This window comes from Paroedura picta, chromosome 2 (genome assembly GCF_049243985.1).
Source record: "Paroedura picta isolate Pp20150507F chromosome 2, Ppicta_v3.0, whole genome shotgun sequence".
NCBI classification, from domain to species: domain Eukaryota; kingdom Metazoa; phylum Chordata; class Lepidosauria; order Squamata; family Gekkonidae; genus Paroedura; species Paroedura picta.
Genome location: NC_135370.1, coordinates 81,005,790 through 81,024,312, shown reverse-complemented (window position 1 = coordinate 81,024,312; position 18,523 = coordinate 81,005,790). Strand labels below are relative to the sequence as shown.

General features: G+C 43.9%; 1 protein-coding gene across 1 annotated transcript in view; it reads right to left on the bottom strand.

Moving 5' to 3' along the window:
* Positions 1-18,236, bottom strand: part of LOC143829785 (acyl-CoA 6-desaturase-like) — a 44,345-nt gene extending 26,109 nt beyond the window's left edge. Inside the window, exons 1-3 of the mRNA XM_077321187.1 lie at positions 17,695-18,236; positions 5,308-5,418; positions 960-1,157 (exon numbers count right to left, since the gene is read on the bottom strand). Of these exons, the coding sequence (XP_077177302.1) occupies positions 960-1,157; positions 5,308-5,418; positions 17,695-17,901 (516 nt within the window). The 5' untranslated portion in view covers positions 17,902-18,236. The remainder of the gene's footprint in view (positions 1-959; positions 1,158-5,307; positions 5,419-17,694) is intronic.
* Positions 18,237-18,523: the final 287 nt, after the last annotated feature.

Sequence of the window (18,523 nt, the reverse complement as noted above, 5' to 3'; positions counted from 1 at the left end):
AGCAAAATAAAAGTTCTGATGAGTCCCTCAAAAACTGAATTCTTAACTATGTATAAATGCTTAGCGGTTAAACATTTCTAGAGCACCATATGAAACATGTTTAATCTTACTGTTCAGTTGAATAAATAAGTACTTATTCCCTTGTGGTGTTTGCTTTTTCTGTATTTGGATTCCTTCTTTTGTACATTTGTATTTGTATACAGTTATTACAATACAAATATATTTAAATGGCTGGTCGGGCCTACTTCTCTATGTCCCTTCCTCTTTCTTATACTCATGTCTCATTGGTCAGTTTGTTACCTAGCCTCTACTCTTTGTCTCTGAGGAAGTGGAAGTCCATGTGGACAGCCTACCTCCTCTCCTCACAGGCATAGCAAGTGTATTTTTAGGGCCACTTTGTGTCGCAAAATGGATGGTTGGATGCAATGCTGGATGCAGCCACAGGGCCACATGCAGCCTCTGAGAAAGTAGGATTCTTAGCACCATCCTAAGTGGAGTTATGCTCTTCTAAGTCTATTGGAATCAATGAACTCAAAAGGGTATGCCCTCTTTGGATTATACCGTATGTTGATTAATTCACAGGGACTAGAGTTTATCACCGATGCTGAGAATCAAATACATTATGCTTGGATGGTATTTTGGACGGGAATGAATAGAGTATTAAAGACAAGCTAACACAACTGGAACCTTTTCGTTATAAAACTGTACTTCCCCTCACTAAAAAAAGTATGATAAATAAAATATGATAAATATTCGGGATATTGAATAGGCACACTTTTGTGCTAATATACATTGAAATGAAATGTATACCTGTACCATTTTGTTGTTTCATGTAAACCGCCTTGAGCCTTCAGGGAGGGCGTTATATAAATACAATAAATAAATAAAATCCAATAAATAAACCACTGAATGAGCGAGAAGGCAAGTAACCATTCAGCATCTCCTGAATAAATTCTCACCTGAGAGACTGCAAGGATGACAGAAAGAAGGAAGGTTGTGATCCAGTTAGTACCACAGTAGAAAACCATTAGCCATCCCAGAGCTTCCATCAAAAGAATATGGCCAAGATAAAGGGAGAAAAATGCAGGACTGGCTTTGAATAAGTTCATATCCTCTGCTGTCTTTCTTAGGGCACGGAAATCTTCCACCAACTGGGGCTACAAAGTGAAAATACAAGAAATTGACATTTATTTATTTACTGCTGTCCCCTGAGGCTCAGGGTGGTTTACAGAGAATGTAAGAAACAATACATGGAACTTTTTAAATAACATGCAAATAACTACAACTATAACAGTATTAACATTAATTACTATAACAGAGGTAATATACTATAACAGTGCAAACAGGTCCAGGGGTAGAACACATGAATGGATTCCTGGGAAGGAGGGAGGGAGCAGGGGCCCTGTAGATGTTGCTGGTATCGCTTGGTCTCAGCCAAATGCCTGGTGGAAGAGCTCCCTTTTGCATGGACATGAAGTCCTTCAAAGCATACTTGCACTGCAATCTGAAGTAGGTCCCCTCCCAGGAAAGTACTATTAGCGCTGCACTGTAACTTTCTTTAGATGGCATCTGTCTCTACACAGTACTCAGTCTCTCCATATCTAGAGAAGACTAAAAGAGCTTCAGTTCTTCTGTACAAATCAAGGAAGACAAAACAATGTTTGTATATATTCACAAATTCAGAATATCAAATAACTTGATAGTAATTTTGGCAAATGTTGGCTTGCCAAAACCATAGCAGTGGAAGAAGACCATGGAATTATCAATCACATTTAGGCTGGGAGAACCACAATATGGGGACAATAATGATATCTTGGCAATATTATTATTATTATTATTATTATTATTATTATTAGATTTATAGCCCGCCACTCCCTTGTGGCTCGTGGCGGGTAATATGCACATTTATTTATGCACATTTATTTAAATTTAATAAATAAATATATGCACATTTATTTAAATTTAATGCTTGAATGAAACAGAAGACATTACTGCTCTTCAGTTCAACTAACTGAAGCCTTTCTCATGTTAATTTTAATGTCTCGAGTTTCTTATTTCCATGTTTGATATCACCTATTCTTTACAACAAAGTCATGGTTTAGGAAAATCACTCTTTAAAAAGCAGATATTCTCATGATTCCAAATCCTACATATATGCGAAGATACCACGCATACCAAGCAGATACATGGGATATCAGCACTGTTGTTCTGCCTATGAACCTAAGCAAAACCTTACTTGCTCTGATGTATGGACAGATCTATCTCAGGTTGAATCAGAAGGCGAGAAATCCCTTTCCAAAATCCTTTAGTATTTCATAAAATGGCATCACGGGACAGGAGGAAGGACAAGAGCACTATGACTTACCACCAATAAAATCAAACAGTATCTACCAAAAGATATTCCACAAATTTTGCAATCACATTCAAAAGAAATCCAAAGTTGACACATTTTCATGTAAAAGGAAATCTCAAGTAAAGTTTAAGTGAAACATCTGCAGGAATTTTTCTCAGAGTTTTGCACATCTCTTGGGTTTTTGTTTGTTTTAAATTCCATGTTCTCAGAGATAAAATATTGAAGCTTTAAGTGCTGGGAACAAAGCTGGGGTGAGGGAATATGTGGATTCCCCACATTTATAACGCAACAAGACAAATCCTGGGCAAGGTGCCTAAGGCTCCACTGAAATCAATACAGATGTGGCAGTTTATGCTAATTAAGATATGGCCAAGTGTCTCTCGGTTCATCAGAGATTTCTTGTGCTTATCTTTGCTCCTCCCTAATTGGCCTCATGAGGGCTACAGGAGACAATGAAAACTACTTATCCATTAGCCTCTCCTCTGACAAGCATTCCCCTTGGGAGTCAAAATTCTATGCTCCACGGAGTAAGAACAGGTGAATGGTTACTGGCTAGCTGTCATATGCCCCATCATCCACAAACAACAGGGAGCGGAAAGAGCTTCCTTTATGAGTCAGCCAAGCAGTACAGAGTGCCTGAATAATTGATCCCTCGAACATCTGGGATTCAGGGGTCTTGATTGGCAAGCTGATGTGGGGGGGGGGGGGGAATACAGTGAAGCTGCTTCCCGTTCACAGACTAAAATAAAGGGCTGACTGTGGACTCTCAATACATCAGCAAATAGCCACATGTCATTTTCTGCCATGCAAAGAAATAGGGTCTAGTTCTGAGCATATGTGTGTGTGTGTGTGAAAGGTTTATTCTAGTGCAGCATGATTCATCTCTCCTGACTATGTCCCTCCAGCTGAACACAGCCCTTTCTATTCCTAAGCCTTCAGGGAGGGTTTCTTTGAGAGTCTTCTGTGACACTGTAGCAGCACAGCATATATGTCTGGGAAAAAGGAATCACAGACATATTTTCAGTAGGCTTCCTTTCTCTTCTGCTGACTGCTCTGTTGTTCCCATCTACCTCCCTTAGTCTTTTGCTTCCACCTCTCATTTCCTAGCCTGTCTCTCTCCTGGCAATTATTTGCAATCTACTTTCCTCAGGTCTTCATTAGACATTCAGACCCCACCCCCATTGTGCCTCAGATCTCTCCAATTTCAGCCTTCCCCTTCCAGGCTTCTGTTACAGCAACTCAATTAATCGTGAAGGAAGACATTGAAGACTATCAGGTATTAGCTAGCTGGTGTCTGCCCCACGATTCATCCTTTTTCAGTATGCATGGCTTCTTTGAAGAAATATCATATTTCTGGCTGTTTTTCAACAAATCCACATATACTGTATTTTGTTTTCATTCATATCTCTATGACAGAGCATCACCCACACACAAACCCCAACTTCAGTATTATGATATAATAATTCTGCAGAAATTTTTAGAACACACTGACCTTAAGTTCTTATTTGTAGGTAATCACAGGTAGGCTACATCACTGGGTGCTTCATTAGATACTACCCTTCATTATGAAAATTGCCCATTTATTTCTGTGAACTTTCCCCTGCTCTTTTTCTGCTTATTGATTCTTAACAGAACTGTTGCCTTGTCCTGTGACTCCTTAGCTTACTCAGGAACCTTGTTCAAAGGCTTTTTAGAAGACCAAGAACATAATATCTAAGAGATCACTCTTATCTACTGTTGATATACTCTCAAAAATTCACAGTGGTTTTGGAGGCAGGATTCCCACTGTGGAAGTCTTAACAATTTTTCAGGCGCAAGACTTCTTTCTTGTTCTATTTGTTCAATAATTCTAGCTTTATTGATGCTTTCTACCAGTTGAGCTTGGGACATGCTAACATTATTTAGTAAGATCTTTAAAAAAAACTGGGAGTACTGAGGGTCAGACAGTGTGATTTCAGCCTTAGAAGAGAGTGGTTTAACACATACAGTAAGTTGGCAAAGAAGTTTGGGAAGTAGATGAAGACTCCCATTTGGGTCAAGGAACAGGGATTGCTTTTCTAGTAAGCCATTTCCCTACCCAGTAAAACAAAGATTTAGCTCTGAGGAATGCAGAGAACCCTGGTTTGCTGTGGTTAGATATGCTTTTTAAGGCTCTCAGCCAGAGCTAAATTCTGAAACTATTACTATTCGACTCTTCTCTGCTAAGGCTGAAATCCCTCTCCTCAGCATCTAGTTCAGAAGTCTCTGTGTTCAGCTGATCCGATTGCCTGAAGCAGCCTGTCACTCAAGGCTAACTGGCTCTGTGAAGAATTAACCCCTCATAGTCCTTCACCTGTTTGTATAGCACTTTCTAAGCCTCTTAAAAGTGCTGTCCATCACAAATGTGTACAGAGCTTAGGCATGTGGAACCTTCCTCCCTGCTGATCTCAGCTCAATTGCCATTATCTGTTCCCCCAGTGGCTTTCATTTATAGCAATGTTCCAGTAACAGAAGTATGTTTAGCTGTGGAGAAAAACATTCTAGTAGAGGAACTGTGTGAAGGAAGGGTTCTCCTTCATACTTTTTATTATTAGAGTAGATCTATTTAAACACATGGATAGGCTGTAGATAGTTGTCTACTCTCTCCTCACCTTGAAAGCTTTGCTTTCTATTGACCCATCTAGTTGTAACAGACTAGGATTCAACTGAATTAGCTTCAGCTTATTCACTGGATGGCATGAGCTGGATACCAATGAGTGGTTGACTTAACATGGGGAGATGTTATTAGCTTGTGCACGGGTTATTCTTGGAACTTTTCACCACCAACAGAGAATCGTATCAATCAGAGTCAGTATGTCTTCCTTCAAATTTCCCCATATGTCCAAAGGTTATACCTACAGACAATGGCTTGTGTTATTATATGGGCATGTATTCAAGCACGAGTGCAGCAGGCAGGGAAAGCAGCTGCTACTTACATTTTTGTCTCGGTCTTGGCTGGGTTCTCCTGAGGCAAGCTCTCCAATCAACAATGGTTTAAGAAATTTCCGCACAAAGTTGAGGTTGGGGTGAAAGGCCCAGAATGCATCCTAGAATGGTGGAAGAAAACAGCACAGTTACCAACTCTTGCTCAGTAAACATGCACTTGCTCTGAAATTTCTGACATTCTCCTCTGATTCTTTGCTCTGCCTCCATGTGAACTGCTGAAACATACTAACTAAAAATAACGAGCTGTGTTTCTGGTTGGATTTTTGCCTCTGCAATAAACTCCCTAAGTGAGCTGCTTTCTCTCTCTGGCTCAGTTGCCCCTATTGACCCACCTCACAGGGCTGCTTCAAGGATTACAGGAAGATAATTTTACATGAAGTACTTGAAAAACCCTAGATAAATGCCAAATATTATAGGCCAGTAATGTGTTTCCCTACTTAATATTAGGTATGATTTACATCAACCTGAAAAACAGAATTGATATAAGATTACAAGAATTGAATTTGATCCTGTGATTAAGCAACAGCTTAGCTGCTTCAGTAAAGAGCCCAAGTTCTGATTCTAAAGCATGGTTTACTTGCAAAAAAAACATTCCCATGAATCATATAAATCAGTCACTTTAAAAGAGAAGTATGTAAGCTGCCAATTCCAAGGTTTAATGGATGGCTCTAGTTTTGTTGCATGCCTCTGCTTTTGAGCAAAGTCTAAAAGGAATTAAGGAAAAGGCAAGGCTTTTTTCTGCAGAAGCAGCTCCTTCTAGTGCTGATAGCAGTTCTGTAGAAGAAATGTACACCATGAGGAATCTGAATGAATGAAATAATCATGGTCAGATCTACACCTGTGTATTGCCTATATTATCCAGAATGTAGCAGACTGTTATTTATTGTATCTGACTTTGATAGGATCAATTATGCCCTGATATTAACAAATAAAATCACTTAATCAAGACACTATTTTATTCTTCATCTGTTAATTTTATCCAAAGTTAATGCCTTGATGATAGTGTCCAACAAAGATAATTTCACATTTTTGTGAACAATTGCACTGGACAGAAGTACAAAATGACTCATTGCACGGAACTGCAAGCAGGTTTGGCACATTTTGGTCTTTCATGTGCCCCTTTAAGGGAGTGGCCTAACAACCCATGTGTACATTGCTCTCATGGTATGTATTTGTGAACCTGCATCAGGGACTAGCCAGACTCTGGCACAACTGTGAGAGCTGTTGCATTTCTGAGAACCATAGCACAGAGCAATCGTCATGCAAAAGCCAGAAGCCAACAGGTGCCAACAGGACTATTTTATTACCAAACTGATTCTGGATGTTTTGGTCCTCTTGGCAAATGAAGTTGCAAATACAACAAAATATATCTATTTGTACTAGAACTATACCATTAAAAGAAATGCAGAATTACCAGGGATATGATGCAATGTTATATAACAATCTAACTATATTGTTATCCATGACACATGGGTTTAAATGCTGCCACTAAATAAATCCCTACCTAGAACCTACAATAATTTAGTTTGTTTGGGAGATACAAAAGTAATTCATGTCATATTGACCTACCCAGTCCTAACAAAGCCAACCTGCAACCAAGGCTTTCAGTCAGTAAGTAATGCAACAAACTAATACCATGTTCATTGTGCCACTGTGACCTTTTCTGCACTGGGAATTTGTCCCAACCCACTGCTCATCTGTGGGGGGGGGGGTGCCCCAAACCTGGCCTGACTCAGGTCCTCATTTGCTCAGGGGCAAGGGAATGTGGATGTATCCACATTCCCTTTTTTGCCCCAGACACTGACAGGGCCTATGTCGGGCCTGGGCCATTGGGAAGAGTCTGGCTGTCCTGGCCCAGCTCCCAGAGCTGCCTGGGGCAATTTCTTTGTTTGAAGAATTCTATTGTTATGCAATACCACATTTTTCAAACATCCTGCAGTGCAACTTTGCCACCCCAGCTGCCTCGTTCAGAGGCAAAAATCTGGGAAAGACTAGGTACAGCAGGGAAAATGATCCCCCACCTGAACCCAGAAAGAGGTGGGACAACCTATCCTGACCCAAACATCTAGCAGCAGCCTAGCAAAGTACCACCGGTGTGGAATGGGTCTGTGGGAAGGAAAAAACAAAAACCCATTTATAATTTCCCCAAACATTGTTAATTATATAAGTCCCCAAATCCAAATATTATTTGAAGATGTGCAAACATTCACATGGCCAAATAGTGAGCAGGAAGCAGAACCAGGAATCCTAGTCCTCAATCACTCATCCGTTTCAGTCAGAATAAGCTCTATTGAATGCAGGGGCTGCAACTCAGAGGAACAGCCTCTGCTTTACTTGCAGAAGGTCCTAGATCCAGGGTCCAGTTTAAAAAGGCCCAGGCACTGGTTGATATGGAAGACCTCTGTTTGAGACCTTGGAGAACTTCCTGCCAGTCTTAGCAGACAATACAATGGACCAATGGTCTGATTCAGTACAAGACAGCTTCATGGGTGATCAAATGACCTGAGTGATCAAATGATCAGGCTGAACATACATCCAATGCTTATCTGGTCTTATGGACTCATCTGATTCAAATTTCCTTTGATAGAGTCACAAAGCTGTCTTGTCTGTTTTCTAATCAAAATGCTAAGAAAATTGGCTTCAGCAGTTTCAATCTGTGCAGGAAAGAAAAGGCTGGAACAGGAAGAAATAGGCATGTTAAGGGGAAGGGGGGGGGGGAAACTAGAGGAAAGCACCAAAGGAGTAATCTGGAGATCAGAGTGGCAACAGTGGTGGTTTAGCAGAAGCATGCAGTTTAAAAAACTGTATTTTAATATGAAGGAAGGTTTATAATAGTTTTGGAATCTGCAATAGATGGACTCTGTTCCCTTCCTTTCTCAAACAGGGAAAAGGAACACCTTTTCTACTAATGCCTCCTAGTCCCAAAATGCCTGGAATTCCTTTTCTCAGTGGGCTACTGTATGGACCAGTTTACAGACAAGTAAGAGTCAAACTACACCTTCCTTATTAGGAGAAACTGCCCTGGTGTCAACTCTGAATGGTCAGTGTGCACCTTTGATGTGGAAAGGACAGACCAGAGCCTTTACCACCAGAATTAGCTTTACTTTCTAAGATGAATCTGTTATAAATATACAAACTGTACCTCTTTGTATATAATTAGCGATCATTCCTTCCTTTTGTGCCATTCCATTTAATCTATGATTTATTTATTTAAAATACATGAACTTTTTGTAAACTAAGGCCCATTGTTCACTCTTGCTCTCATGACTCAGTAGAAAATGGTTGATGTGGCTTCAATCTGTATGTGAGAATGATGCTGTGTTGGGCAAATGGTCCCATGCAGCCTGGAGGGATGCAACCCCCTTCCCTAGCCTGTTCTTGCTGCCAATGCTTTGAGCTCAGGCCCTAGGTAAAAAATGCAAAACAGCTGGCCGTTGAAAGTTCTCCCCTGCCCCTGAGCTACCATGGAAGAGGACTGGAAAGACAAGCTGAACTAACACTCCACCAAAGGCAGCCCAGGTCTGAGGCCATGTGCACAGTGAGACCTACGCCAAGCAAAGACCGATAAGCCAGAGATGCCTGTGTGGCAGCAGCCACCTCCATCCATGGCTACCACATGATCCATAGTAGGATGATGCTGGAAGTTCAAGCCAAAGGTTTTTGGCAAGCCATGATAGCCCCATGTGGCAGCAGTCAACAGTCATCTGATAGAGAAGTGGGCACCATGCACATAAAGCCACATGTGTGGCAGAAGCCCCAGATCACCCAGCAACCAGTATAACTGGAAATTTCTGCACCATCCCCTCCAGGAGACAACAGGCACCTACAGCTGGTATTCCGTGTGGAAGGGAGGCCCAGGTGCTGAGTTGCATTCTCAGTAGCAGATCTAGACCCTGGTGTGTGGATGAAAATGCCAAAAAAGCTCCTCTTTGGGCCAAAGCACAACCACTACTGGGGAGGGAAGGGGGGCATGAACATGGCAACAGAGCTGGCCACTGCAGGCCCCAACAGAGGATTGTCTGCAAATACCCCCCCCCCAATGTGCAAATGTTCATCCCCCTTGGCCATCAGAACAGCATCCGAGAAGCTCCATGCTGAGTGGAGAAGCATGAATGGGGCTGTAATAGCTCTCAACTTACCAGTGAGGCTACCCCTGAAGTGAAGGGGTGCTGCTTGATGACTGCAAATTAGGTTGTTCTACTGTGCTGAAGACACGTTTGGAGTGATTCTATCCACTCCCCCCCCCCCCAAAGCTGCCTCCTGTTCCCTCCTTTGCATCTGTTGAAAGTGGGTCACATAAGAGCCTGGAGCAGGATGGTTCTGCCCCTAGGGCCTTGTATTTGACACCCCTGCTTTAAAGCTTCTTACAAAGCCTTTGAATCTTAGGGCTATTCCGCATGACTTTAATATAGCACTAGTCTTACTTTTTGTTTTCGCCACTAAAACTGCGTTACGCATGACGTCGTGAGCAATCTGCAACACTCCTGCAACACTAGTGCCAAAATTGCTTCGTTGTAGCGATTTCCGGGGAATCAGGAAAAGTGGATTCACCCTCAGGAAATCGTTACACTCTGCAACACTTGCGAAAAAGACCTGTGCGTTCTCAATGTAGCGGTTGCAACAAAGTCCCTCCCCCTGGTTCTCTCCTTCGAACTTCCGGTGAAGCAATCGCCATTCTTTTTTCCTCGGAGCGGGGAAAGCAATGAACCAGCGAGGCTCCATTCACCCAGGGAGGCTTCTCCGGCTACAGTCCCTCCACAGAAGTTCTTTAAAGCTCCCCTAAGTCCCCAAGCACAACACAGCCCCCTGTTTGCCAGTTCCATTTAATTTCGGCCAAAAATCGCTCCCATGCGGGGGGGGGGGGGATTTTTTTTTCCACTCGGGGGAGCGTGGTAAAAATGAATCACCAGCTCACATGCCAGCTAGATGGGTCTCTCCATTGCAACGAATCAATACATATTTGTTGCAACTGTGTGTTTTTTTTTTTAAAAACTGTGCTTAAAGGGAAAGGGGCTTTCCGGGAGCATAATAACAACCGCCCATTGGCTGTTCCATTTGATTGACGGCCAGGGGTGGGAACAAGCACAGAAAAAAATAGCTTCCTTTCTAGCAATTCCTGCGACTGGAAACCTGTGGGGGATGAATGAAACGCTACTGGATTCCACTACAAATGAAGGTATGAGGAACGCCAAGATTCCACTATTTAAAATAGCGTTTCCGCTTTGTGAAAGCAATTGGCAACATTGGTCCTTGTGCGGAATGGCCCTTAGAGATGAGATGCTTTGGTTTAATTGTTTCTAGTATCCTTTGAGTTTAACTAACTCTTGGTTTCCAGAAGGCTGGGATCCACTACCAAGTGCCCAAATTCCTTCTCCAAACACACCATGGATCACTCCACTCTTTAGAAGTATCTCCCTTTCAACTGTTAAGGAAATCTCTTCTCTAATTAGAGCTATCCCTTTTCCATTTAAGCTCGCAATGGAAATGCAAATGGACTCTGAGGAATGGTAGAGGACAGGAAGGGCCTGGAGGATCATTGTCTATGGGGTCCCGATAGGTCGGACATGACTTCACAACTAACAACAACATCATCCTGGCCCAAGGTTGTTTTTCACTGATCCACCCAGTCCTCCTTGTCAACCTTCCCAGTCCTCAGGCAACATGCAAATATTTTCAGTCAGAGTTAATTGTCCACAGTCAGGGCTAAATTCAAATTGAGTTCTATTCAGCCATCAGTTCCCAAGTCTTTGTGCTCCACTGACACTAACCAATCAAATCCTCTTGAGCAGCCTGTCACTCAACACTCTCTGGCTCTGTGAGGCATTAACCCTTAATGGTCCTTCATGTATTTACACAGAATTTATGAGCTTTAAAGTACAGTCTGTAACAGAATGATATAGTAGGAATCAAAATATTGCAGTGTCCAACATGGTGCCCATCAACATTTTCTCCAGCACTCTTAAAATATTTTTGGAAGCAGGTGAGGCCAGTGGGGAGAGGGTTTTGCCCAGCAAGGCTTCTGATTGGCCAAGGGAGATATGATAGGCTGTGCAGACTTTTAAAAATGTTACATTGATAGCAGTTATCACCACAGCACATGGATATTCATTGTGTGAGTGAAGGTAAACTATGGCAGCAGCCATTTTGTTACTGGCTCCACCTCCCATGGCATTAAGTGGCAGTACCCACATGTCAGAATTACAAAGGTGCCCACAGGATCAAAGAATTTGAGGACCCTTGCCATATAGTATAGTGGTTCAAATTCCCTTTCAGCTATAAAACTCCATGGGTAACTTTAGATCAATTATTATCTCTCAGCCTAACTTACCTCAAAAAGTTGTTGAGTTGAGAACATGGAGAAGAGACAACAATGTATGCTATTTTGAGCTCTTTGGAGCAAGGATAGGATGACAAGTGACTCAAATGTCATCAGAGTCTGCTTGTTTGTATTAGTCTTCTTATTACATTGTTTTGATGATTTTATTGTACTATTTTGTGAACTGCCTTGCGCAGGTCTCCGGAAAGTATATAAGTATTCTAAATAGCCCTTCTTTACTCCTTGCTTACAGTCTAGCAACTAAATGTGTGAACCGCCTTCATGAAAAAATGCTTCAGGTACCATTTGGGGTAATGTAAAGTTCTATCTACACAGCTTGCTCTGTGCCAGATCTTTTTCACATGTACGAGCTACAATTATCAATTGAGGAAATTGGGGCAAACAGCAATGCCTTAGCAAAGCCATGAAATTTTATATGTCAGATTCTTCCTATTCTTCTTCTAGATTACCCTCTGGCTTCCCAAACCACGAGGTGTTAATCTGCTTGTGATAACTTCAGAGTGTACAAAGGCACTGCTCATTTAGCAGTGCATGAAATGTGTCCAGCCTCCATAGCTCTGATGAATTCAAGCTTACATTGGTCTCTCATCTTCTCAGATAGTTAAGCAGGCCCTATCGAAGGATCAGAGCAGATGGAAATCTGCATAGCTGGATTCCTACTGTCACTGCAGAAGAACTGGGATGGTGGTACATGCAGGTACTTGCTTTTCCCAGGGATGTCTTCATCATCATCTATTGTGCACCATAGTGTCATAGCAGGAATATGTAAAACTGCTGTGCAAGAGTCCAATTCACAGAGTTCCAAGATGTTTTCTATATCATCTCTAGCCTTTTATCTCCTTTGAGATTAGTGAGGTAAAATGACATTTTTAAAAATTACAAACAGAATGGTTCATATTTCAAATTACACTGTTAATGGTGTAACGTTATCCTAGGATATATGATATGCAGATTTGAATCCATACTCTGCTGCAGAAGCACACTTGGTGACCATGGACCAGCAGGTCTCTCTCAGCTTAACCTATGCGAGCCACCTAAGGATAAAATGGAAGAAGGGAAAACAATGCTGTATAATCCTTGGAGAAATGTGGAATATGGATGTGGATTACTCTGTGACATTGTCATAGAGCAAAAATGGTTCCAGATCAAGATGAATGAGTAAACCTTCAGCCTGACAGACTGGGAGTGTGGAGGAGGACAGCCTTTCATACGTTAAGGGAAGCCAACATAACAAAAGAGTATCTTCCCATGCCAATGAGCAATGAACAAAATTCCTAAAGGAAAGCTAGTAATTTTCCATCAACAAGGTGTGTGTGTGTGTGGGGGGCATTGATGGTGTTTTAAAGAAGAAATTCTGTCCTTTGTGGGGAAACTGGGAAGAAAAGAAAGCCTTGGTTTAAGAGTAGGAAGGCTTTAGGAAGAAGAGAGACTCGATATAGGATTGCCAGAAATGACTGGGAAAGAGGAGGACAAGTCAAAGCCTGGCTGAAAAAAGAAACAGGCTGGCTTCATAAAAAAAGCTAGAACAACAAAAGGATGAAACAGGGAAGCAGATTATTCTGCTTACCTAAGCATCACAGAGGGATAAGTTTTAGACCAAGGAAGAAGATGGCATTTATTCTCCATTGCTTCCCCTCGGCTGTATAGTTTTTACTTTCATAATTAATTACTACAAATACAAGACAAATTAATTTATCTTCCCACTTTTATGGAATTCAGGTTGCGTAGGTCTGTTTGAACTCCAGAAAAATCTATGATTACTGAGGTACAAAGAAAAGGTGAGGAGATTCCTCACTGGATCTAAGACACTCCGTCACTTGAGGTTCTCAAAGGTTCCCCTACCTCTCAGGTAATTTGTAGGAGGGCAAGAGAAAAGCCTGAGGTTCTTGACAAAGAATCTTTGCAAACGACAAAAATGTTTTCTAGACGACTACACAGGAGTGTCTCTAAAATATTCTTGTAGAAGTAGAATAAGATTGGTGAGGTGAACGCCTCATTAAGGTGTCGTAGTTTAAAACTAGCCAAGTTCTATGTTCCATGTCAGCATGTTGTGTCTGTTCCATGACAGAATGAAGCTCCTGCTCAGGACAGAATATGTAGAGGCCCTCAGAAACTACTTAAGCTCTTGTAGCTGGTGAATCATGTGCTGGCTCTTCAAAGAGGAGAGTCAAAGCAAGAGAGTGAAAGGAATGAAACCCACTCCCTTAGCCTCTTAGAGGGAAGGATGAGAGTGGGGAGGCATGAAAAGATTACTCACAGCCATGCTATTTTGCTGTACCAGGCCAACAGAAAGTTATCAATATCTAAGATAATACCTTTGATTAAGGTGACCAGATTTTAACTTTGGTAAAGTGGGACACCATTGATTGGGGGGGTCTTGATTAAAAATTTGGTCTATATGGAGCAACACATTTTTTCATAGAACGCATAGAACGCAAAAATCGTATTGTAATATATATATTTTAATTTCAGCATAAGTACAATTTGCCAGGTACCCCCAGATGTCCCTCCAAAAGTGGAACAATCTGATCACCTTACATTTGATATGACAATATAGAGGGAGTTGGGCCTTGTGCAGAGAGAAACTGTGGAAAGGAACTGGTCACAGTTAACCATTAGGCTCTGTAAACCTGAGGAAACCACTAGATTTACAGAAAAATCTGTAGTTGCTACAGAAACTTTACCTGTGCGCACATGTTTTGCCACCTGTGCTGTATTTTCAGAAACACCTCTTACTTCCAATGCTAACAAATCAAGCCTTGAGTATGAAAGGCTTTTTCTTATATACGTAACTACCAGCTGCTGTGCCTAGAGACCCCTTTATAGCAGTGGTCCCCAACCTTTTTATCACCGGGGACTGGTCAATGCTTGACAATTTTACTGAGGACCGGGGAGGTAGTCTTTTGCCGAGGGACGTTGCCCCTCTTCCGCTTGCTTTCCTGCCGGCGCCCCTGACTTCCCGCCGCCTGCTGGGGGGCGCTGCCAACAGCAGCTGTACAGTGCCACACCAAGGGGGAGCCCCAGCTATGGTGACCGCTGGAGAGCACCAAAGGTGAGCTGGCCGCAGAGTGGCAGGGCAGCCCCCAAGGCAGCAACTGTGGAGGAGGATGAGGAGGAGCCACGGCCCGGTACCAACTGATCCACGGACCGGTCCCGGTCCCCAGACCGGGGGTTGGGGACCACTGCTTTATAGTTAAGCAAAAGGTATTCCCCACTGCTAACAAGCTGCTGTCAAAACTCCCATCCCAATTCACTGGGCATCCAGCTGCATTCCTTCATACTCTTGGCAAATTCCGCAGCAAGGAATTTGGGAGGGGTTCTGGATGCCTCCTTTACAATGGAAGCACAGGTTGCAGTGATAGCACGCATAGTGTTTGAGCATCTTCACCAAATGAGGCTGCTAGCGCCTTACCTGCCTCTGGACTATCTGTCCACAGTGATCCACATGATGGTCACCTTTAGACTGGACTTCTGTAACTTGCTCTATGCTGGCCTATCCTTGTCCTTGACCTGGAAACTCCAGCTGGTACAGAATGCAGCTGCTCGGGTCCTCACTGGCTCATCTTGGAGCACCCATATCCAGCCAGTGCTGAGGCAGCTGCACTGGTTGCCAGTCCTGGCCCGGATCATGTTCAAGGTTTGGGTTTTGACCTTTAAGGCCATCTGTGGTTTGGGCCCAGCCTATCTAAGAGATCGTTTATCTGCTTATGCCCCCCTGCAGGGTGCTTTGCTCTGCAGGTACTAATCTGTTGGTGGTCCCTGGTCCCAGAAAGATATGCCTGGCCTTGACCCGGGCTGGGACCTTTTCAGTACTGGCCCTGACCTGGTAGAATGAGCTCCCAGGAGAGCTGAGGGCCCTGACAGAACTGGTAAAGTTCCACAGGGCCTGTAAGACAGAGCTCTTCCGCCAGGTTTATGGCTGACTTAGTTTTATGAGAATAATGTTGTTTTAGAGTGGGGTTTTATGGTGATTTTTAATATTCTATATCCCGCCTTGAGTCCCCAGAGGAAGGTGGGCTGTAAATTTAACAACAGCAGCAGCAGCAACAACAGCCATTGCCTGTTCTCAGGGCCTTTCTTGACAGTTGGTTTTTCCGCATTCCTTTCCTTGCCTCGGTTTTGGTTCTTTTCCTCATTCCTTTCCTTGCCTCACTTTTTTCTTGAATAGCAGAAGCCTGCACACCAGAATAGTTTTAGGAAGGGGGAAAATACTGATTGAAGCAAAACAAGCTTATAAGCAATGTAAGTTTAATAGTCTACAGAAAGTACCGAAGAGGCGTAGAGTACGGAGTTCTGAAGATTGGTAGAAGGATGTAACTCCATTTCATTTATTTTATTATCTTATGCAGTTAGGGGAATACAAAATTATCAAGCAGTCCTTACTTTACTGATGTTATGTTTTAAATGCGGCTCTGTCTTTCCCTAATTCATGATCCATTTTACTTTCTAGTACTAAAGAATGCCATTTACTTTTAATTCACGGCTGCCTCACAGAACATGTCACCTCAGTGTTATCCCTTCAGTTTCTTTCTACATGTTGCTTTAGCAACTCTCGCAGTGACATCAGAACAAAGACAAACAGAATCACTTTGTGTTCAAAGGTGAATGCAGAATAATTGTTTAAATCTACAGATGTCCATGATGATGGGCCATTTGGGCCAGCACATCTCAGAATGGCTGTAAGTTGCTCCCTTCAATCGCTGCATACCTCCAGTCCTGACTGATTTAGAAAACATACTTCTTGTGAACAATACAGAGTATGGCACTTCAAGGATAACGGCCAGAAGTAACCCCAGACCCAACAGGCAGATTGTCAAAGCAGATAACTGGGAATCATGACTTATTGATTCATTATCGTTCTCCCCCCCACACACACACACGGGGGGGGGGGAGGCCTCTGGCAAGGCTTTAAAGATGCCAAGATTCAGAGTGAATTTGCCTATTCTCTTTAGTCTGCACCTGATTTTGGCTGACATAATATCCACAGATATGTAGCCCAAAGTAAACCAGTAACATGTCTTTTCAATGCATGTGCATCTCTATGCATGTACAAACCAGAGAATTGCATATATGTAACAAAATTGGACTCTGAAACAGAACATGAATCCATCCTCAGTCCTAAAAGTGTATTATGGGTACCAACTTTTAGACTTAGAACAATGCAAAGCAGAAATAGCCAGGGTGATTGTGTGCAACAGTGTTAGGCACTCCAAGCATGAAAGCCAGTGGCCACACATGTAAGTCATAACTTTGAATGCTCAAGGCTTGATTTGTAGCAGGGTTTGACTCTTGGATCTGCTTTTCAATGCTAAGAGAGCCTCCTCTCTCTGTTAAGATCCTGCACAGGAGATTCCCTTCATCTGGCTACGAAGGTTCGTGCCTTGAGGGGACAGTTAACATGCACTTTGGCTGCTCTCCTGGAGGTTGTGGTTTGGAAAACCGCAGACAATAATGTTACAGCGGAACCCCGGATTTGCTCCTTTCGGCTGCTGCTTTTTTATTCTTTACCAAACCTGACAGGGAGCTCAGTGTGCGCGCGATGGGGGGTGGGGTGGGGGACCGATCGCTGCAGAAGCAGCAGCTGCCCGGGCGAGAAGAAAACCCGATCGCCTTCTTTCCATCCACACCGGCGCCTCTGAGAATATCCTACCGGGGTTGGGGGGGACGGCGGAAAGAAACGCAGCTGTTCACAGCCACAGCCTCCTCCTCCTCCTCCCCACACCTCCTTTGTTTGGTAATCTCCCCTCTAGCAATAGCCACCTAATCTAGATCCCCAGCAGCCTCTTTTGCATTGAGTCTTCCGTGCAGACCATAAATACCCCCCCCCCAACAGCGGCGTTCCCTGCACCGCGCAACTCCGTGCAAACCCTCCCGGCCCCCCGGCTCAGTGACCCGGCAGAAGAGTCCACCGTCCGACCCTAAAGAGCCTTTTCCTCCCTTTCTTTCCAGAAGTAGGTGATCGAAATAACGGGCGCCACGCAGCGCCTTGGCGGGAACAGCGGCCATCTGTCACTGGGCAGAAGCCCTGGGGCCGCCTTACCGTGGCGTCTTCGCCGGCATAGTGGCTAATCACGCGCAGTCCGCCCGGGTGCCGCTTGACCCACTGGCTGATGTTGTACACCTTCCGCTCGATCACCAGCCACTTGTCGTTGCGCAGGTTGTGCTTCTGGATCTCTTCCCAGGAGTAAGACGGCAGCTGCGCCTCCCGCTCGCCGCTCTCCTCGCCTTGCTCCCCGCCTTTCCCCATGAGCGAGCGGCGTTTCTTTGTCAGCCTCGTCGGCTGGCCTCACGCGTCGGGCTTTGCCGGGATCCTGCAGGGGGCTGGCTGGCTGGCTGCAAGGAGCGCGCGTTTCCTGCCGGCTTCAGTTCATCAGCAGCACCCTCATGCCCGCCGCCTCTTTGTCTTTCCCTCCCTCGCCCGGCAGAGCTTGTGCAAGGCCCCCGGGCTCTGCTGCCTACTCCGAGGTGCCCCCCCACCTCCAGGCGAGATCGGCGGACTTTTCCCTCTCGTATAATCCCCAAGCCACCTCAGGCTCTCGCCCTCCCTCCTTTCCGTTCTTAGCATCCCACTCCATGAATCACCGATGAGGTTTCCACAGTAATCAGCAGAGCTCCTCCGCCAATCCCCGCCGTCCCCCGGCAAAATCGTGCCCTGCCATTGGCTGGCGCTGATCTTTCGAAGGTGAAGGCTAGCTGACTTCCAGCGTAAACTTGAAGAAACCCTAAAACGGTGACATAGCCCACCGATGTGCTTGGATGGCAAATTAGTTCTGGTCACGGATGCAATCTGTAGGGAGAGTTCTTGCCATCGTGGGGGACTGATGTTGGCCTGCAGTGGTGGATATCCATTCTTTTTAAATTTCCAGTTG